The sequence below is a fragment of the Cibotium barometz genome, chromosome 12 (genome assembly GCF_041138505.1).
Source record: "Cibotium barometz isolate CiBa-2024 chromosome 12, ASM4113850v1, whole genome shotgun sequence".
Lineage (NCBI taxonomy): Eukaryota > Viridiplantae > Streptophyta > Polypodiopsida > Cyatheales > Cibotiaceae > Cibotium > Cibotium barometz.
The window spans coordinates 52,046,008-52,069,474 of record NC_141057.1 but is presented as its reverse complement, the minus strand read 5'-3'; the positions used below and the strand labels follow the sequence as shown (position 1 = coordinate 52,069,474).

Below are 23,467 nucleotides of genomic sequence, written 5' to 3'. Positions count from 1 at the left end.
GTTATCTGGCCATACTTTAATGAAGTGTGGACTTGCAAAGCAGCACAATGAGCTAAAACACAAATAAGCTTAAACAAAGAGTTTAGGTTCACACCTGAGTGAGTAAATAGAGCGGAAGCAAATAACCACTAGAGTGTGCTGAGCAGAGAGTGCAAGAGAGAGAGAGATATGGAGCAACTATGCTGAATATACTGAAATGATACAGTCCCAAGCAAAAGATGGAAAGTGTCTCATAAGTGAGGGAGCAAAAGAAAGACTAGGCAAGATGAAAAAGTGAGAGGCCAGCCCATCTATTTATAGGTAAGAGGGGGTGGCCGACTAGACATGATGAACTAGCCGAAAAATATACAAAAACGGGGTAGCCAGCGCACAATCAAGGACCATGAAAAGGGACCAAAAGGGACACCAAATATGGGCAGAAACTGGGGATGAATATGCTAACACCCCCTCTCAGCACCAGATGTTGAACATACTCCGAGAAGCCGAAGATGAGAAGCCAAGGAAGCCTGAGAAACCGGCTTGGTGAACAAATCTGATGCATTCTCCGTTGAAGGACAATACTCCAAACGCAAATCTCCAGCACGAACCTATTCACGAACATAGTGATACTGTATCTCAATGTGTTTTGTACGAGCATGAAACACATGGTTCTTGGCGATGGCGATGCAACTCTGATTGTCACACCAAAGAAGAGTAGATCCGGTAGGAGGACAACCAAGCTCCTCCAATAATCTCCGCAACCAAATTGCTTCACATGCAGCATAACAAACCGCACGATACTCCGCCTCTGTAGAGGAAAGCGCCACAGTAGGCTGCTTTTTACTGCTCCATGAATGGCTCCAGACCCAAGTGAAAAAACACAACCGGTGGTCGAACGTCGAGTATCAGGATCTCTAGCCCAATCTGAATCAGACTATCCAAGAAAACTGCATCCTTGGCCATAGAAGATGCCAAAGTCCAAAGTGCCACGCAAGTACCGCGAAGAACTCTGAGAGCACACCGCCAATGCTGCTGACGGGATTTGGGTAGGAAAAGAACTCGATAAGCTGATTGCGAAACACACGTCCAATCGGGAGTAGGTCAACCAAACCAAACAACCGACGAGAACCCAATACTATCCCTAATCAATCCTTGGAGAAGCATCAAGAAGAGAAAGCTTCTCAGGAGAAGATACTGGTTTGCATCCAGTCATCTGAAATCTATCAAGAATCTCCCGTGTGTACTTTTGCTGAGAAAAGAAAATGCCCTTCGAGGTCTGCCAAATCTCAAAGCCAAGAAAATAATGCAAAACGCCAAGATCCGTCATCTCAAACTCTGTCTCCAAAGCATCCATGACTCAACGGATCCTCACAAAATAAGAACTTGTAAAGATGAGGTCATCAACATAGACCACAATGATAACAATCAACTCCCTCTCAAGGAGGATATAAAGGTTTGAATTTGCATGAGAACGACGCAAGCCAAGCTTCTGAAAGAACTCATCAATCCGCTGGCACCAAGCCCGCGGAGCCTGCTTCAGACCATATAAAGCTTTCTTCAGCCGGTACACCTGATCCTGTTTGCCTGGAACAACATATCCCGGCGGCTGATCAACATAAACCTCCTGTGTAAGCTCTCCGTTTAGAAAAGCCGCCTTGATGTCCATCTAGAATACGGGTCATCTATGATGTCCTGCAAGAGTAAGAATGGTGCGAATGGTAGTCATCCGGGCCGTCGGAGCAAAGGTCTCATCAAAGTCGACCCCAGGGCGCTGAGCATAACCCTTGGCAACCAACCTCGCCTTGTGCTTGTCCAAGCTACCATCAGCTCGGAACTTTGATGTGAAGATCTAGCGCACACCAATCACCTTACGCTGCATTGGCCTAGGCACCAAAATCCAAGTGTCATTCCGTTCAATAGCATCTAGCTCTGCCTACATAGCAGGCAAATTTGAGATCTGGAGGAATCAAGAAAATTGCGAGAAATTGGACCAGTAAGTGGAAATGGGGATATGGGAAAAACTGGATAGAAAACTGAGGAAAATTGGCGATTGATTAGGAAAATTTAAAAATTGAAAATAATCAAGATATTGAAATGTAGAGAGAAAGAGAGAGAGATCAGTGTCAAGAGATAGGTGGTGAGACAGTGTGGGAAACCTACACAACGTTTTTTTTTCTCTCACAACACAGATAATGATACCCGAAATACAAACCAGATATCCAATAATGAGGAGTAAAATACAAGGGAAAATTACCAAAATGACCCTAGTTTTTGGTGAAATTCCCAAAATGACCCTTAGATTTTCAAAATTCCCAAAATGACCCTATGAAATTGCCAAATTGACCTTATTTTTTTATTAAATTCCCAAATTCATTCTTATACTTTGGAATTTCTAGATTGAACCCAAGGAAAAATAATAATTTGGAAAAAACAAATCTTGAAATACCCAATTTCATGCTTACAAGCACGAAATCGGGTATTTCAAGATTTATTTTTTCATTTCTTAGGGTCATTTTAGGAACTTTGAAAATACAAGGGTCATTTTGGGAATTTCACCAAAAACTAGGGTCATTTTGGTAATTTTCCCAAAATACAAAGACAATCTTTTGGGGGAAAAAATACTGACCTCGCGAATCTCCAAAGTCGGCATATGTGGAAGAAAATCATTCCCGACAAAGAAGCACATGAAAACAAAGTCATCCACGAGTCTCTCAAAATCAACTTCAAATGGAGGGTTCAGTATCCTCATGTCATACTCCAAATATTCTCTCAAGGTCCAAATTTGTAGGAACTGCACACACAAGGCAAGAAATGAGTATCTTGTTACTAGATACAAGAATGGAAATATGGGTAATTAGACCATACTAATTTTATTTAAAAAACATGTAAACATTTAAATTTGTTAACTTGTTTTTTAATAGAAAAAACTACTTAGCATTAACAATAAACCCTCAAGGAAGAGCTAGATATTTGTCCCAGCATTTTCGAGGAGCTATCTCACCTGAAAGGGCTTTTTTATTGCTGCACCATCATCTCCCTTCTCATCAAACTCTCCAGACTTCCTCTTGGCCTTCCCTTCACAATCAGCTGCCAAATGACCAACTTGACCACAAAGAAAGCATTTGTCCTGTTGTCCAGGCATAAACACAACCTGCCAAATAATATATAAAATCATTACTAACAGCCAGAAACACACGTAGGGATAACCCCTTTAGTATCTATTTGCACATGATCTCTCAGTATATGCCATTAAGCCTTTTTTTACCTCTCGTAAAATGGAAAAATGCACTTCATGAGTGGCAAGTCCAAGCATGATTAAATCTGCATCCTGGAAAAAAGAGGGGAACGAAGCATGCTTTAACACCACATTTTGCACTGCACCACGCAAACATTGCAAACCATTGGACTGCTAAATATGTGAAAAAAGTCCCATACCAGCCCGTACAAGCAATGCCTTGTGTTGGGATCGAAACCAGGAAGATTTCTTTGAAGACGAATGTAAGACATGATTTTATGTTCTCCTTCACCAGGAGCATTCGAGTCAGAAAGAATAACCTGTTAAGAGAATTTATTATAAGGTCCACTCACCCTTAAAAGGAAAATATGCAAAATAATTACCAAAAAAGGCTGTGGAGCACTCACTTTAATGTTCCTCCATCCAGCATCATGGTTCAACCGTAGATGAATATAGTATTGTAGTGCAATAGCCAAAGTTCCCATAAAAGGTGTCCCGGGTGTGATCACATTAGAATCACAAGCTTCAGACTTCTCTTTGGGAGAGATTATGCGACCCTCTGCTTCGAATTCTTGGCGTAATCTTTCCTCTTCAGCAGCCTGTTCATAAACCACAAGCAACTTAACACTTGCATCTCTTTTGTGCCATCATGGCTCTTAATAAGTGTCTAGAAAAGGCATGTCATGATTTTAATAACGTAACATTGAAAGGGCATATAAATTATGATATATACCGCATCCGCAGCATCTTTTGCAGCTCGAAAACGTCGAGACCGTTGTTGATTCATCTTTGCTCTTGGAGCCACACCATCTAAGCAAAAACCAAAATTAAAAGCAGAGAAAATCTCAAATTACATGCCATGATAGATTAAGCCTGTCATTAAGAGGCAGGCTGAATAGCTGTACACTGAGTCACGAAACAAATTTATGCCCAAATATCTACCACACTGCATTTTCTCTATCACAGCCTCTTCTTGCAGTCTTCCAAGTGCATGCTTTTTGGATCCAACATCCTTTGCATACGAGTCTAAACTCAACTATCCACCTTTGTGACAGTGGAGCAAGGAACACCAAGAGCAAACTAGGACTAGCCAAAGCATGGGACACAAGAAGAAGATAGGAAACAACCAGTTTTCTACATGAACCAGGCCTCAATATCAGCACCCAACCTCAAGCAAGAGGCTGCCCATCACGAGACAAAAACATTAAAAAATAGCTTTTGTTGGTAGTGTGCTGGTGCAGCAAAGCAGCCAGAAAAGCCCTCAAAACACAGAAAAACCCACTAACTCTTGTAAGAAACTACACACTTGTGCGATTAACACAATATGCAGGACCTTCAAAGGACAAGACTACCCACAACTTACAAATGAAAAAGATAAAGAATAGTACTTTGTTGCAAAATGATGATTACAACTGGTGGCAACTCCTTCCCACCCGTGTGCTCCAGCTTATAGGAGCTTGCATTGCATCACATGCTTGTGTGCCTGGCAAATGTTTTCGTGTGAATTGTTTTAGTTTGCTTGCTTGGTCTCTATGTCAAGTTCACGGGTTGGGCACACCCGCTCATCAACCGTGCATGTGAACTTATGAACATGTGGTAAGTATGGTTTCTACACTTAGTTTATTTTAAAAGTTTTTGTTTTGTTATAACTTGCCTTGCAAGTACCCACTCATTATTGAAAGAATGGCTGTAAATCAGAAAAACAGCAAATAGATCTTGCAAAGAAACACACGTGCAAAAGAACTGAAGTAGAAAACTTGTTATCTGCTGAAAAGGAGCACGAGGGCTGCCCGTAGGTGCATACAACCAACAGCAATAGCTGAATAATGATGTGCTAATGATGCAAACCCAAGCCACCTATTTATAGGTTGGACAAGAGCTGGTCGGCCAGTATAAAAACAGTGGGCTGGCCGACTATGCAAAAAATACTAGAATAATGTCTAAAAAATAGACAAAAATAGCAAAAAAATATCTAAAATAAGATGAATGCATGATGGCCTCATAAATCTGGCCAGATACAGCATGAAATATGCACATATATGCCCAATCTGGAGATGATAATGCCAACACCTCCTCTTCAGCGCGAGATGGGCGGACCAACTCCAGCACGCTGAAGAAAGACCTCCAAAGAGTCTAAAGGAGCAACCTCCTCATAAAAGGCACAAAGCTCACGAAGATATGGTACATCTGAGTACCGAGAAGGTCTTCGGAAGAAGCCACGAGAAGATCGAGAAGATATCGAAGACGAAACAATAGGATCAATCTGAAGAGAGAAGCCCTCAGGAGATGGAACCATAGATGGTACCTCCTTTGCATCTGCAAAGTATGGGGACCGAAGTAGACTTCTCCTCTAAAGAAGAAGGAAATGAAACAACCATTGGAACAAACTGATCATCAGTGATAGTAGAAGTTGTCAGGTTCAAAGTAGGGACAGGCTCCAAGATAGTGGAAGATGCATCCTCTGAAACATAAGAAGGAGAAGCAACTGCCAAAGTAGGAAGCTCGAGAATATGTGAGGATATCTCGGCAAACTCATCCACCTGCCCAGTAGAAGAACCACTATCCTCCTCTGAAAGAGACGAGAGAAAATCTGCAATAATAGCATCAGCATGAAACAACACAAAGGAAGGGAGATACTCATCCAAAGGAATTAGAGGAAATGATAAGGTCTCTATCAGAAACTCCTGTAAATAATCCTCTGTTGCAGATAGGGCACTGACTTCTGAATCAGAAGTCTCCTCTGTGACCACCAAGATGGACTCATCCTGCTCCTGTGAAGATGAAAGAACAAGGGGATCATAGACAACAAGAAAAGCCATCTTAGCATGAGACTTCGTACCCTCCTCTGTCATTGGCGAAGTGGGTTCATGTGGAACATAGGACAAGTCCTCAACCTCCACAAGTTTCTAAGGGTTGAAAAGGTTATACTCAGCTCCCAGCATCTTTTTCATTCAACTAACACGAAAGAGTGGATGGAATCTCTAGATGATGTAACATACCTGCAACCCTAAGACGTTCAACCTATCTGAACCATCTGTCGTGGGTGAAGTGTCTGAGCCATCGGAGGAGGACTCCTATTTTGCTTTAGCTTTGGCTTTAGCTTTGCGGGAAGCAGCCTATCTGGCAAAACATTTGGCCTCAAAATGACCAAGTTGGCCACAAAACTCACAAGATTCCTTCATCCTTGAACCCTTGCTGCTGTCAGAATCGTCGTTGTCAGAAGATTTTGTCCTTGCCCTTGTTAGAGGCAACAAAAGCAGACTCGGACTTGCCTTTTCCGCGAAGCATGCACTTGTCATGGACATAACTCACGACTTCCTCAAAAGAGGGGAGAGGCTCACGGAAGTAGATGTGATCTTTGAAAGAGTCAAAGGATGATGGCAGCTTACCAAGCAGTTTATGGATCGGGTTGTTGATTGAGCTCCCATACTCCTCAAGCTACCTTTGAAAGAGTCAAAGGATGATGGCAGCTTACAAAGCAGTTTATGGATCGGGTTGTTGATTGAGCTCCCATACTCCTCAAGCTACCTTTGAAAGAGTCAAAGGATGATGGCAGCTTACCAAGCAGTTTATGGATCGGGTTGTTGATTGAGCTCCCATACTCCTCAAGCTGCCTCTTGATCCTTGTGAATTCCCCAATCTTATCAATGATATTATCTGAGTCACTTATGGTAATCTGCTCAAGACCTGCCTCCAACTTAGCAATCTTCACGGAAGATACTCTCCCGAACCTCCTCTGAATCTCATTCCACATCTAACTGGCATCACTCCAGGAAGATATAAATTGTGCCTGGATAGATGGTGTCATACAATGGATGATGATGAGACGGGCCCGTGCATCCAGAACTCCACGAAACGCGGGATCCACCAAGTGAGAAGTGATGACAAAGGGCCACACACCTGCTCCTTCGAGAAGCAATTGCGTATAAAACGACCAAGTATGGTAGTTGGTAGCAATCAGCTTCATGGAATCACTCACTTGAGGGGGTGAATAGGATGGCACATGGGAAGGGGTTGGGATGAGGGTTTGCGGGAGGGGAGAAACAAGAGAAGCGGTGGTGGTGGGGAATATGGAAGGAAAAGAAGTAAGAATATGGGAATAAGGTAGAGAAACAGGAAGATAGGAAGAAGAAACCTGTGAAGTTGGAGCTTGGGATTGGGGAGAAGAAAAGTGAATCCCCGAGAGAGAAGAATGACTATGACCAGAAGCCATATCCTCCGATAACGCAGCAGAAACCTCCTCTTCAACAGAGCTGATCAGAAAATCAGCAAAATCCTCCTCGAAAGCTGAGTGTAGCAAAGAGAAAGGAAGGAGAAGAAGGGATGGGAGGGTGGGAAACCAAAGGAGAGGTAAGAAATGACTCCCCTGGGTTAAAACCCTGTTGTAGCACCAAAATACGGGACTGAGATCTGAAAACGCAGATCTCAGGCTGTAAACGCAGCACCTCTGTGGAAAACGCAGGTCCTCAACAAAAAACGCAGCTCCTCGATGGAAAACGCAGGTCCACAACAGAAAAACGTAGCTCCTTTGTAGATGTAGATGCTGTGGATCTTTGCCTACAGCAGTAGATGTAGAAAACGCAGGTCCCTTTGCAACACTGGGCTCAAATACCATGAAAGAATGGCTGTAAATCAGAAAAACAACAAATAGATCTTGCAAAGAAACACACATGCAAAAGAATTGAAGTAGAAAACTTGTTATCTGCTGAAGTAGAGCACGAGGGCTGCCTGTAGGTGCATACTGTAACGGGAGACGGACGCGTGTATTGGAATCGTATAAATGTGAACAAGATTCTGAGCACTTAACACTTGAGCATTACAACCACAAAGCTGAAAATGACAGTACACCACATAAAGGGGCCGATGATAGGCTGACCCCCCCCCCTTTAGGTTATATTACCAAAAGAGTCTGCAAAGTACAAGATTACGGGTGCCTGGGGATTCACCACCAGCCTGCACCTGATTCTTCCAAATACATCATGAATGAATACATTTCAAACAAGAGAATCTGTAGGTACATCCGCCCTGCACAAGCTTCTTCACAAGTACATCCGCCCTGCACAAGAGTATCACAATCCTCACAGGTACTCCGCCCTGCACAAGATGTAAATGGATCATTAGGCCCTGTTTCCACGCGAGAAACTGATCCAGAAACCTGTGTTCTCCGCGAGCAAGTGTCCCCAATGCTTGCCCTAAGCACCTGTTATACCAGGAATCCTTGAGACACATCCATGCTCACATATTCCATTGCTGTCCGGCCTGTTTTGTGCAATAACCAGTCCAAAACAGCAACTTTCTATCGCGAGAAATCCACCTGTAAGGGGTCCTACAGCCCTGTGGAGGTCCCTAGAGCTGTCCTGTACTGTCCAAGTTGACTCTGGACACCTGTAACCAGCCCAAAACTCGCAATAACCAGAAATTACAGGTCTGAAATTTACCAACCAGCCCTTTAGAAGAGTGTGGGGATCGATATCCAAGCTTGTGTGAGTCCGGGAAGCAAGCAACCAGCCCTGTAGCAACTCCCAAAGCTTCAACCAGCTCTCCAATGTGTTGAGTTATGAATAAAACAGCCCAAAAGGCCTCTTGAAGGAGGCGCCTTTCTCCAGTGCCACCTAAGGGGCTTGGTGGGTACACATACAGGCTGACAAGTGTCCCCATAAGGTGTCCAGGTAGGTGTCCAGCCCATAGTGCTCCATTTGTCCTGTTTGTATAAGTTTAGGTCCAACCAAATGCGAAATGGCCATAAGTTGTCCGGACTTCATTAATTTTGGTCCAACCAAATGCGAACGCATTATAAGTTGTCCGGCCACTTATTAATGAGTGTGGACCTGCAAACCAATAAACTTTAGTAGTAAATGAAATAAGCTGTAAATTGAGTGTGGACGCACTTACCACCTGCAAAACCCATAAGCCCACAGTTTTAGGCCCAAACAGGAGTGCACACACGCGTCCACAAGGTGCCCGGGCGTCCCCGGTCCCTCGGACTTCACAAGCCAAAATAACAAGCATTGTCCAGGCAGCAAGACAATGTCACACAAAGTAAAATAAAGTTATGGCATGCATCATTTATGCATTGTGCACATGTAAACTTGGAGAACCACCTATCATCATTCTTGTACTTGAAAATATTCCGCCTGCCATCATAACACACCATGTGTGCATGGCCGGAATCCACACGGGCACCGCCCGAAAGTCCACAAATGTCCTGCCATGTCCTTGGACTCATATGCATCCACTCATATGATCCATACACATGCCCAGGTATAATACATACATGCATCCGCATGTTTCTAGGCCTGACACGCATCCGCATGTCCCTAGAATATAGGGATTTGTGACATCCCCCCGGCTTCTAATCAGTTGACCGCAACTGAAAAGCCTCCAGATAGGCCTTCAAAAGATCTGGGTAATCCTCGAAGTAGGCCTCATCCATCCATTTCGCATTCAAAGCTGAATAATTCTTGAACTTCACAAGGTACCTACGAACAAGTTTGCCTCCCGCAAGCGTTTGTTCCTTGTGAAAAACAATCTGTTCAGGTTGAAGAATTTCTTCCAGCTCATCCACCTCGGGTGGGTCTTCCAAAACCGGCTCAAACGGTGTCGGTCCCACATAAGGCCTCAATAGGCTCACATGAAAAGCATTATGCATGTTCCAATGATCTGGGAGTACAAGCCGAAATGCAACATCATTGATCTTCTCCAAGATCTGAAAAGGTCCATAATACCTGTTGGAAAGTTTAGGGTACTTTCCCTCTTTCCCTGGCCTCTTCCGAAGGCGTGCCTTTTCAAATTTCAGCAAGACCCAATCACCTTGTTTGAATTGTACATCCCTTCTATGCTTATCAGCTGCCTTTTTAATCTTGGTTTGAGACCTCTCTATGGCTGTCCGTACCTGTGCAAATGCAGTATCCAAGTCTCTGACATACTCATCTGCTGCAAAAATCTCATCCTTTGTACGAAGGATGGGTGGTAGTACTACCTTGCCATAGATAATCTCAAAGGGCGCCTTGCCCGTAGAAGTATGTACTGTATTGTTGTAGGCAAACTCCACAAGTGGTAAATACTTCTCCCAATCCGATTTGCGGTCAGATACATACGATTTCAGCAAGTCGAGGACGGCTGAATTTGCTATTTCACTTTGCCCATCTGTTTGTGGATGGTAAGCTGATGAGAAGTTCAGCTTTGTACCCATATTGTCAAACAATGCGCGCCAAAATAAGCTTGTGGTTCTAGGATCTCTATCCCCCATAATAGATTTAGGCATGCCATGGTGTTTGAATATCTGTGCCAAAAACATCCTAGCCATATGATCTGGCTTTATTGTCTTGCGCACGGGAATGAAATGTGCCTGCTTGCTAAACCTGTCAATAATGGTCCAAATAGCATCATTTCCCTGTGGCGTCCTTGGCAAATCCATAATGAAATCCATAGCAATGCTTTCCCATGGTTCATTTGGTATAGGCAAAGGTTGAAGCAATCCAGGTGCTTTATGTCGATCAAACTTGACCTTTTGACACACCATACATTCACGTACATATGCTTCAATATCCTTGCGAATATGTGGCCAAAAGAAATACCTCTCCAAAGCTTGTGCTGTGGCCAAAATGCCTCTATGACCTGCATATGGAGGAGCATGACACTCATCCATAACCTTATGGCGAAGGTTCTTTACCACACACATACGATTTTGCATCATGAGATATCCATCTCTTATGACATAAGATGGGACAGCAATACCCTCTTGCAAATCAACCCATACATGTGCAAAATCCTCATCCAGATGATAAGTATTACGCATATCCGATAAGTCCTCATGGTATGCAACTGTAATAGCATGAACCTGTGGTCGTCTAGATAAGGCATCCGCCACCACATTCTTTTTCCCTGGAGTGTGTAAAATCTGAAAATGAAACATTGAGAGGAAATTTGCCCATCTCATATGCTTCTCTGAGAGCTTACTTTGAGTCAAAAAGTATCTCAAACTTTGATGATCAGTTTTGACCATAAAATCAGCCCCTAAAAGATAGTGTTTCCAAATAGTAAGGGCATGAATTACAGCCAACAACTCCTTCTCATAAACCTGTAAGTGAAGCTCTGCATGTTGCAAGCGTCTGCTCTCATAGGCAATGGCATGTCCTTCTTGGTTCAAAACAGCCCCTATGCAGTCCCCACATGCATCACATTCCACCACAAAAGGTTTGTGTAAATCCGGAATAATGAGTACCGGTCCAGAGATGATTGCACTCTTCAACTTTTGAAAGGCATCTCTCTCATCTTGTGTCCATTTAAAGATTGCTTTCTTCTTCGTTAAATCATGTAACGGAGCGACAATGAAAGCAAAATGCTTGACGAACCTCCTGTAGTAAGCACATAAACCAAGGAAGCTCCTCACTTCATGGACTGATTTCAGCTCTGGCCATTCTTGCATGGCTTGTATCTTTGCGGGATCCATGCGCACACCATCTTTTGATACAATGTGACCAAGATAGTGAATCTCTGGGAGGAAGAATTCACTCTTTTTTGCATTTATGTAGAGCTGATTTTCCTTAAGCTCTTTAAACACAATAGCCAGGTGCTCACGATGTTGGGCTTCATTCTTTGAGAATACAATAATGTCATCAAAGAATATACGTGTGAACTTTCTATGCTTTCTGAACACCCTGTCCATCATCCTGTTGAAGGTAGCGGGTGCATTTGTAAGACCAAAAGGCACCACCAAAAACTCATAAAGACCAAAAGCTGTCCTGAATGCAGTCTTGTGTACATCTTGAGGTGCCACTCTGACTTGATGATACCCACTCTTGAGGTCTATTCGGCTGAAACATGCCGAACCTTCAAGCTTGTCCAAGATGTCATCAATGCGCAGAATCGGAAACCGATTCTTGATGGTTATCTTATTGAGGGCACGGTAATCAACACACATCCTGTAAGTACCATCCTTCTTTTGAACAAGAAGTACCGGCGAGCAATATGGCGAGGAACTAGGCTGAATCAAACCCTTTTCCAAAAGTTCATTCACCTGTGCCATAATCTCTTCTTGTTGACTAGCACTCACCCTGTATGGTGGCCTATTAGGTGGAGAGCTACCGGGAATTAGATCTATACAATGATCTTCCGGCCTCTCTGGTGGCAACCTTGCTGGCAAAGCATTTGCAAAACAATCTTTGAACTCATTCAAAAAGTTAAGCTTGTCTTGATCTAATGCACTAACATCAACACTAGAATGTTCAATGGTATCACGTACAAAAACCAAGTAAGAACAAGCTGATTTCTTTATTGCCTTATTAATTTGTACATGGCTTACAAGAGGTATGGTACTTCCAGTAGTACCAGCATCTATAGAGTGCTCACGGCCTCTATGTACAAAGCTGATTTTCTTCTCTTTGTAAGCCTTAACAGGCTCTAAACGGTGATGCCAGGGCATCCCCAACAAAACATCACAACCTGTAAGAGGAGCCACTAGAAAGCTCTCATAGTCGAGGTAGTCCTGTATTTGTACACGGAGCTTACCAATGACCGGAGCTACATCAACCTGTTTGCCCTCAAAGGCGGCATCTGCATTCATTTGCATTCCCATGTCTTCCACATTGAGACCTATGGCGGCAGCCATCTGTACGGATATAAAGTTATCTGTGGAAGCATCATCAAAAAGGAACAAAGCGGGCTGATCCTTCAATTTGCCCCAAGCCTTGCATATGACTCTACTCTTGGGCTCATGCCCTGTATTACCCTGCACATCGGGTACAACATTCACAAGAGGCTTTTGCACATTAGGCTCAGCATTTTTAGGATTCTGTGGGCATTTAGGATATATATGATCTTTACTGCCACACTTAAAGCATTTTCCAGCCTTCTTGTACTCTTCCAATTGCTGTTTTGAGAGCCCAAAATTGTGGCGTTTACCCCCCGGCTTCTTTTCGGAGTCATCCTTTGCATCTCGGCCATCTTTGGGAGCATTCTTAGGTGGCTGTCCACCCTTTTTCTGGTCATAACCAGCCCTGAATTTGCTCTTGTTTTGACCTGCAAATGGCTTATTTGTGGGTGTTTTTATGTGTGAGTTCTCCGCAATCATGGCTGAGTGTATAAGCTCTTGTATGGTCTTATTTGGGTACACTCCCAAGCTTTGTTGGATGATGTGATGGAGCCCCAATTCGAACTTTCTCTTCTTCTCGTCCTCTCCAATCTTCATGAAGGGAGTAACCTTGAGAAGGACTTTCCAAAACTTTGCTATGTATGAAGCAACGGACTCTCCCTCATCTTGGGACAGCCAATCCCACTCCTTGCGTACATCCTTTGCAAAGTTTGGTGGTAAGAATTGATCATAAAACTGAATTTTGAAAGAAGACCAAGTTGGGGCAGCACTTCCATCAAGTATTTTTGCAAGCCACCAATCACTTGCCGTATCCTTGAGATGCATTCCCACATGCCTGAGCATAGACTTTTCTGAAAAGTCTTCATTGCAAAAAGCTATCTCAAACTGTCTAATGAAGGCAAGTGCTTTGGTAGAGTCCATCCGTCCCTGAAAGTTTTCAAACTTTACATCCTTGTCACCGGACTTGAACTCTCGAGGCTTCTTCCTTCTATATGCATCCCTATGTACATCCTGTTCATCTGCATGATGATGATGCCGCGATGAAGATTCACGATCCCTCTTCGTTCTCTCTTGAGCCACACTCTCCAAATGAGTGGAAAGCTCAACACGAGAACGGACATGTCTTCTTGGAGCAAAGCGGGAATGAGTAGAGGATCCCTCATCCTTACTCTTCTCTTGACCTGCATCAAGCCTAGCACCAGGGACTCTTGTCCTTTCAGCATTTGGCACTTGCTGTGCTTGTTGTGCATCATATGCATCACCACGGGCAGCCATGAGGGGTGGCTTCTTGAAAGCCAAACTACCATCTGCTTCAGTGTATACATCACCCTTAACCATTAGGTATGCAAGTGCAAGCTCTCGGGGTTTCTCAACATCCATTTCCTTTGCAATTGCTTCAAAAGTGACTTCATGGACTGAAGCCTTTGCCTTCGCAGCCAACACCCTTTGTACATCCGGGTCATTTTTCAATGACCTAAGCTCTTCGGTTTCAGCCCTATAGCGTCGCACTTGACGCCTCAAAGATTCCAAATCAGAATGCATAGTGTCATGAGTACCTGCATCTCCATAGACATCATTGCCTGCAGCATCTCTTGCATCCCTTGTACCATGAAGTTCACGGTCCTGTGTGTTCTCCACACTGTCAGAAATGTGGCTGTCCATGACACTCAAATCAGGTCACCACTTATGATTCCAAGCCTCGGACCGTTTTCCAATGAAGGGAAAAACTGAGCTCTGATACCAATGTAACGGGAGACGGACGCGTGTATTGGAATCGTATAAATGTGAACAAGATTCTGAGCACTTAACACTTGAGCATTACAACCACAAAGCTGAAAATGACAGTACACCACATAAAGGGGCCGATGATAGGCTGACCCCCCCCCCTTTAGGTTATATTACCAAAAGAGTCTGCAAAGTACAAGATTACGGGTGCCTGGGGATTCACCACTGGTGCCTGCACCTGATTCTTCCAAATACATCATGAATGAATACATTTCAAACAAGAGAATCTGTAGGTACATCCGCCCTGCACAAGCCTCTTCACAGGTACATCCGCCCTGCACAAGAGTATCACAATCCTCACAGGTACTCCGCCCTGCACAAGATGTAAATGGATCATTAGGCCCTGTTTCCACGCGAGAAACTGATCCAGAAACCTGTGTTCTCCGCGAGCAAGTGTCCCCAATGCTTGCCCTAAGCACCTGTTATACCAGGAATCCTTGAGACACATCCATGCTCACATATTCCATTGCTGTCCGGCCTGTTTTGTGCAATAACCAGTCCAAAACAGCAACTTTCTATCGCGAGAAATCCACCTGTAAGGGGTCCTACAGCCCTGTGGAGGTCCCTAGAGCTGTCCTGTACTGTCCAAGTTGACTCTGGACACCTGTAACCAGCCCAAAACTCGCAATAACCAGAAATTACAGGTCTGAAATTTACCAACCAGCCCTTTAGAAGAGTGTGGGGATCGATATCCAAGCTTGTGTGAGTCCGGGAAGCAAGCAACCAGCCTTGTAGCAACTCCCAAAGCTTCAACCAGCTCTCCAATGTGTTGAGTTATGAATAAAACAGCCCAAAAGGCCTCTTGAAGGAGGCGCCTTTCTCCAGTGCCACCTAAGGGGCTTGGTGGGTACACATACAGGCTGACAAGTGTCCCCATAAGGTGTCCAGGTAGGTGTCCAGCCCATAGTGCTCCATTTGTCCTGTTTGTATAAGTTTAGGTCCAACCAAATGCGAAATGGCCATAAGTTGTCCGGACTTCATTAATTTTGGTCCAACCAAATGCGAACGCATTATAAGTTGTCCGGCCACTTATTAATGAGTGTGGACCTGCAAACCAATAAACTTTAGTAGTAAATGAAATAAGCTGTAAATTGAGTGTGGACGCACTTACCACCTGCAAAACCCATAAGCCCACAGTTTTAGGCCCAAACAGGAGTGCACACACGCGTCCACAAGGTGCCCGGGCGTCCCCGGTCCCTCGGACTTCACAAGCCAAAATAACAAGCATTGTCCAGGCAGCAAGACAATGTCACACAAAGTAAAATAAAGTTATGGCATGCATCATTTATGCATTGTGCACATGTAAACTTGGAGAACCACCTATCATCATTCTTGTACTTGAAAATATTCCGCCTGCCATCATAACACACCATGTGTGCATGGCCGGAATCCACACGGGCACCGCCCGAAAGTCCACAAATGTCCTGCCATGTCCTTGGACTCATATGCATCCACTCATATGATCCACACACATGCCCAGGTATAATACATACATGCATCCGCATGTTTCTAGGCCTGACACGCATCCGCATGTCCCTAGAATATAGGGATTTGTGACACATACAACCAACAGCAATAGCTGAATAATGATGTGCTAATGATGCAAACCCAAGCCACCTATTTATAGATTGGACAACAGCTAGTCGGCCAGTATAAAAATAGTGGGCTGGCCGACTATGCAAAAAATACTAAAATAATGTCTAAAAAATATACAAAAATACCCAAAAAAATATCTAAAATAAGATGAATGCATGACCTCATAAATCTGGCCAGATACAGCATGAAATATGCACATATATGCCCAATCTGGAGATGATAATGCCAACAATTATTCATACTTGGAAAAACACTTTTTAAAGAGATCGAGAATATCTATATTTATAAAGTGGCCCGCCAAGGTATGAAGGGCACCCCTCTATTTGTGTGGGCACCCACTACCCAATAAGGTAAGGCCGGCCATGTGTGGGGGCAATCCAACACTTGGCATCAAGTTGGTGCATGACCACCCACCAACCACCTAGGCGTCTCGTTCTCTCCATCCGTATCTATGAACGTCATCTAGGCTTTGCTGCTTGCACAAGCTTCTTTACAGCCTAAATCATTGCTGATGTAATCACGTGTGAACCATAGTCACATGAAAACCCATTGTCCCTATGAAACAGGATACAAACAAAACGGACAAAACGTTTCGAAACGAACAAAACACTTTCAACCGAAACACCGTTTCACCCAAATTTGATTATTATCTTTTTTCATATTTTTCTCCTCTTCTTCTTCTTCCCCTTCACTTTTTTCTCCTCTCCATCTCAACTTTCTTTAAAAAAACCCGTAAAAAAGAAATGATGAAATAGACAAAACGTTTCTTGTGACTATATGTAACAATTCCCAAATTTGACTTCTTGGTCAATTTCACCTAATTTTCAACTCTCAATTCACTCGGTACAGCAATAACATGGGCTAGTACAACAAGTACATAATCTCAAACAGCAGGTACATCCCTCCATTCAACTGGCACAACAAGTACATGGGCTCATACAGCAAGTACATCTCTCCATCAATCAGTACAAGCCTCCATTCTGTCGGTACAGCAAGTACATTGGTAGAGAAGATAAACCCTCAAATCAGCTAGTATAGCAAGTACATTGGGCTGGTATAATAGAATCAACTGGTACATCACTTAATGCAATTGGTTAGTACGTAAATCAGCCGATACAGCTCAGTATAGCCATCAAGAGACTGTAGAAATAGAGAAACCTTCTATTGAGGGGAGTGACGGAGTGTAGGAACTCTCCATAAAGTGTTGTAGACAAGAATGTGAGCAACCATCATAATAGAGGCTAGTCTGCAGAGCAAGAGAGAGCCTCCTTGAATGAAGAGAGAGAGTGCTCCATTTTATAGATTTGGGGCTCCCATGAGTCAAACATGGAAAGTGAAGGCTATAATGACAAGTGGAGAGCTCAGGTGACGAGTGTGAGGCCACTTGTATCGACACATGTCCCAATCTAAGAGATGGGTCTCCCCATAAACTTGACCTCTAAAAATATCCCAACGGGCAAGCCTTTTGCCAAATGTGCTTTGGCATGCACCCCCCGCCCCCCCCCCCTTGCTTAGCTTACGGATGTAATGACACGAACAAAATTTCCATTGGGGTTGTCCAAAAATAGTAACCCTCCTAGATTTAGGAGTCTGTTCCTTTGGATTCCACCTTATTAGAAAGGTATGAGAGAACTATGTAGAAATATGTTTCAATGCTAGATCTCTCCCAAATCCTCGAGAGCTCGCCATACATGCTTTCCACTTGACACTTGAGCTCCAATGCCCATTTTTGTATCCAAAAAAATATCTTGGTACCTTGGTCCTTTACAGTGGATAATCCCCCATTCCCAAAGCTTGTACATCCTTAATGTTTTGGGCATCCAAAGCCATCCACATATGAAACCTAAAGGAATGTCCAGGCTAGTGACATCGCCCATTTGACTAGTGTCACTTTGAAACCTCTCTATTTCGTCCATAGAGATGAAACACGTCATATCAAAACAAGGAAGCAGACAAAATGTTTCTTGTGAATATGGTGTGAAGGCACGTGTTAAGGGTCGTGTGATTCCTGGTCGGTTGGAGTGCATGCTTGTGTGTGAAGACCCGATGCTTGAAGAAGAGAGAAGCCTTGGAAGTATATCGGTTTGAACCTCTTTTTTGCCTTTGGCCGGACACAAGGCACCCATGGAGCATAGAAGATTTGTCTAGACACTCTAATTTCCAACAACATGCATGCATCCGGTCTTCTACGTTCAGTCTTGGCTCGTGTGTGCTTTGCTCGGAGGCCAATGGAGAGTAGCATGAGTTTCGACGAGATGCTCGAGCTTGCATTTTGGTAAGAATGGAGCTTCAAGAACACAGACTGCTCTGTGGTGATAAGCTACATTGATGCATTTAATGTGGAGTTTGAGTCTACATCAATGCAAACATATTGTTTAGTACTTGTTTTCATTTTTCTCTTGTATTGGAAATAAGGCACAATTCCGTGCAGTTTGTAATTCATAATACAATATTATTGAGGGGGGTTCAGCCCATTCCGGCCTCAATGCAAGTGAATGATGGTTGACTGATTCACCAAGCAAGCGATTTTTATTCCTAATAAAGAGAAAATCTCAACTAAGTAGCTTGCTCAATTATTTGTTGAGAAGTTGTTTAGCCTTTATGGCTTGTGAGATGAAATTTGTAAGTGAACAAATCTTAAATTCACTAAACAATTTGTCACGTGTGGTGTTCAAGAAATTGGACACTAAGTTGAGCATGTTCATTTGATCACCTTGCATTGGCATTGCTCACATTCACAGTTTCACCGTTTGGATTGACCGATTGGTGAGGTGAAGCATTTATGTTTCCCCAACTTTGAATAATTCTTTGATTAAGCTTGCAAAACGTTAAGTACATTGATGGGTTTCGACATATAGGTCTAGATACACACATTTTTATATGACTTATATTAAGAGAATGATAGCAATGATATTGAGATCAGTTGATTCTACAGTTTGTGTGCTTGAGGTTGTTTTGGAAAGAATACTCATCGCATCCACAGGCACTAATCCAAGACTTCAGCTTGTCATACCCGTTGATCGGTGGACCCGAGGTAGTGGGTTTCGCCGTTTGGATTGAAGGATTGGTGAGGTGAAGCATTTATGTTTCACCAACTTTGAATAATTCTTTGATTGAGCTTGCGAGACCGTTAAATATATTGATCCGTTTCGGCATTTAGGTCTAGATGCACACACATTTTTATATAAGCTATATTAAGAGAATGATCGCAATGATATTGAGATCAGTTGATTGTTCCAATAGATTTTACCTCCTATGATACAGTTTGTGTGCTGGAGATTGTTCTAGAAAAAGTACTCATTGCAATCTTGAAGAAGGGACATCCAAGGGTCCATTATTTAAAACTCCCCGCCCCCCACCCCCACCCCCCCGCCTCTAGACTCTAACACCAAAAATATAACTTCCCTTAGATCCACTCTATGTTTGGCCTAAGCTTTTTCCATCACTCAATTTCTCCCTAGAGCGCTGCCTTGCTTTTTATGCGCCAAACCTGCCCTAGCCGGCTGCCATGTGCCCGCTTTTCTGCCCTGGCCTGCCCATGCAAGTTCACTGCCTGCTGCCCACCTAGGCGCGATGCTGGCCACACTGCTGCTTATTCTTCTCACGCTACTCTTAGTGCCCAGTAACCAGGCTATTAGCACCCTGTTGTCAGGCGATTCGCCCCGAACAGTCCATGTGCTGCTATGCCCAGCCGACTGCACAGGCTATGCGCACAGTCCAGCCCTACTACACATGCCACCTGCTGGCCTGTGCATCAATCCCAGAAGCCAGGCATATCCAGGGCTACCTGTGTGCTGCCCACTGCTTGTAGCTGTGTGCCACTTGCCCAGTCCCTGTTCATGCTGCAACAGTGGCTGCCGTTGCTGGCTGACCCTAGGTTGGCTCAGCCCACAGCCGGCTCCTTTCGGGTGGCAATATCCAGTAGGTAAGGCCTCTCTTCTTCTGTATTCTGTCTTGCAAGGTAGTTTAGCATTAATCTCTCATGTGCTTAGTATTACTCATGATGACGCTTTTGCACACGTTACAATGGGCTTGTTGTACTTGCTGATCATACGCCATACATGCTATACCTGATTGAGCCACATTGGTTCTAGTTGTACTTTGTTTGGATGCTGTAAAAAGAGGGCTGAACCTGCAGCCCTCCAAATGATCCTATTGAAGATCCCTTGTGCAAGCAGAAAGCTGAAAACCATGTCATTCAAATTCATGGTGTATGAAATTTGATCACAGCACACTATATATAGAGATATTGGTTATTGTATCTGGCCATCTCCAGATGGGAGAAGAGATGGAATCCCATCATGCACATAGTGCCCTCCAGAAAGCTCCAATCCACCCTATCATGAGGTTCTCAAAGTCTAGGAGTAGCACAATGAGGTCGTGCTGCCGCATCCTGGCCGAAGCTAGCGCCTCCCAGAAGGTAAAGATGTTGTCCAGAATCACCGATCCTAAACAAAGCCGGTCTAAGTGTCGTGGATCAAGCCTGGGAGAAACAGCTGAAGTCTCCTGCTGATGGCCTTGCTAAGATCTTATAGGCTGTCCCCAGAAGAGTGATGGGTCTCCACTACCGGATCTCCAATCTGTCACCACCCTCCTTGGGAATCAAGTGAATCAAGACCTCTGAGAGCCTCTCTAGCATGGCACCTGTGATCATAATCTCATTGAAGGCAACTCAAAGGCCACCTTCCATGCAGTCCCAATGGCGAAGAAAGGAGGAGACTAGAAGCCCGTCCGCCCTTGGGCATTTGCCCCTGGGAAGTGCCATCAATGTCTCCGCCAACTCCTCAACAGTGAATGGTGTCAATAAGAATGACCGAAGAGAAAGGGGAACCACCTCCCTCGTATGCTCATGTGCTTCCACCACCTGTGGAGATGCTAGGGCACCGGTGAGGAGGGATCGAAAAAAGTCCGTGGCAATGGCTCTCACCTGGGGGGGGGGGGGGGGGGGATCTGAAACAATAGCTCCATCCTGGCCACGCAACCCGCGAATACCGTCTCTCCTCCTTTGGGGGACGGCTATCTCAAAGAAATCCCTTGTGACTCTATCGCCTACCTGAGTCCAGAAAGAGGCCCTGGCATGATACCTGTACTCCACCCTCCTCTCCTCTATGGATCTAATCTCCGTGCGACCGGTGGCACGCCTACTCTCGATCCACTGGCTATCCAAGGACCTCTCCTGAAGCCGCTGTAAAGAGACAAGACCCCTCCTCAAACTCCTCTCCTACTCCCGGAAACTCTCTAGTTGGCTCTAGGCTGCCTCCTACAAGAAACAACTAATCTATCCTAAGCCCTCATCCATTGTGCGCGTAGCAGAGCCGGAAAGAAAATCCAATCCCGCCCATATCTGCTCTATCCTGCTGCAAATTTTGGGGTCTTGAATGAGGCTATCTAGAATCCTCGAGCTCACATGCATGCCATGCCTCCAGAGGTCCTCTAAGGACAAAATAACTGGGGCGTGGTCAAAAAATGAAGTGCCTGCCAAAATACCAATCATATCCCCTCGGCTGCAAGCCCACTCATCAATTTAAAATCTATCAAGTCTAGAGAGATTGGGGCCGCTGCTCCTCCTATCCGATCTCGAGAAGCAAAGGCTCCCAGGGCTATGCCCAAACTCTGGAAGATGCCAAGGGTCCTATCCCCTGATTACAAGAATCATCTCCTCCCAAGATGAGTACTCTGCTCCTGAAACAGTGGATGTGCCACCTCCAAGTCTGTCCGCTACTGCCTCTATCATGTTAAAGTCACCGCCCAAGCACCAAAAGTGAGCCTAAGGGAGGGTCTGTTGTACTGAGCTCCAAAAGAGGGCTCTACCTGCAGCAGCATTCGGAGTGTAAACGTTGAGGAAGCCAACACTATCCTCTCCACTAGTAATGGTAATCCATTGTTCGCCCCTCGGGACAATGAATTATGAGCCAATCACTGTCGGCAGCAGCTGCTCACGGACAAATATACACACCCCTCCCTTTGTCCATGAGGGGCCGAAGGATGGGGACTAGAAAGTGTGATTCCTACATAGAAGAATCTTCCCACATTTGCGGGGACACAACATAGAGGCCGGAATGGGTCGACCCCCCACTTGGAGTATTTTATTACCCAAGGAGAATAATATCATGTACAAGCTTTGAGGGCCTTACTCTCCCCACGGGAGATGCCAAATTATCCATATACAAATGCCATAACACATCCCAACAAGAGGCAACCAAGCCGGATAATAGGCTGTAGAAATGCCGAGCCAACAATATAATCCATATACCTCCGTGTGGATACTGATTCTTCTCCAAAAACCATAAGTCTTCATGCAATAGAGCTGGTACAGCAAGTACAACTCTCCATTCAGCCGGTACAAGTACAATGGCTGGTACATCAGGTAGAGTGGCTGGTACAGCTGGTACAGTGGCTGATACAATTGGTACAGTGACCGGTACAACAAGTACAAATGCTGGTACAACAAGTACAATGGCTTTATTATTTCTTCGCGATGGAAGCCTCCAAAACAGTCCCCAACAGCCGGTATTCTTCATGGGCAACCTTGAGAAAGAGAGTAGCCATCATTAGGGCAGCTTGTAACGGTGGTAGAGGCTAGTGTGCAACAAGAGAGCCTCCATTAATGAAGAGAGGGCTCCAATTTATAGATTTGGGGCTCCCATGAGTGAAAATGGAAAGAGAACGCTATGATGACAAGTGGAGAGCCACACAATAGCTAGAGTAACAAGTGTGAGGCCACTTGTCTCACTTTGATCCACTTTCTTGCCACATGTCCCAATCTAAGAGATGGGTTCTCCCATAATCTCTACCTCTAAGAATATCCCAGCTAGTAGACATTCTGTCATAGGCACTTTGTCAACTCTTGGTATCTGCTCAATTCCAGATGTAATGACGTGAAGAGAATTTCCATCGAAGTCGGGCCAAAAATAGCAACTCTCCTAAATTTTAGGAGTGTAGTCCTTTGTATTCTAGGATAATCCCCTATTCCCAAAGCTTGTACTTTCCAAGTATTTAGACATCCTGGAGTCCACCAAACCCCTTTCATACTGGGAAATGTCCAGGCTCGTGGCAAAACAATCCGCATATCAATCTCGGTGTGAAGCGGCACTAGCAGAATTGACCTCTACTCGAAGAGCCTTGGGTGAGGGTTTAGATGAGGAATAATCACAATCCGTGCGGGGGCAAAGGTGGGCACTAATCCTGTCCTCCATGTGATGCCACTCTGTATGAGCGCGTGTGTATGCATGCTCCAGACTCCATCGATCACAATAGAGGCATCTGTAAGAGGGAGGAAG

General features: G+C 44.4%; 1 protein-coding gene across 1 annotated transcript in view; it reads right to left on the bottom strand.

Moving 5' to 3' along the window:
- The window catches only part of LOC147633561 (5'-3' exoribonuclease 3-like), a 71,910-nt gene that overhangs the window by 36,241 nt on the left and 12,202 nt on the right, over positions 1-23,467 (bottom strand). The window contains exons 3-8 of the mRNA XM_086806676.1: positions 3,948-4,024; positions 3,622-3,813; positions 3,415-3,534; positions 3,245-3,307; positions 2,981-3,130; positions 2,606-2,770 (exon numbers count right to left, since the gene is read on the bottom strand). Of these exons, the coding sequence (XP_086662802.1) occupies positions 2,606-2,770; positions 2,981-3,130; positions 3,245-3,307; positions 3,415-3,534; positions 3,622-3,813; positions 3,948-4,024 (767 nt within the window). The remainder of the gene's footprint in view (positions 1-2,605; positions 2,771-2,980; positions 3,131-3,244; positions 3,308-3,414; positions 3,535-3,621; positions 3,814-3,947; positions 4,025-23,467) is intronic.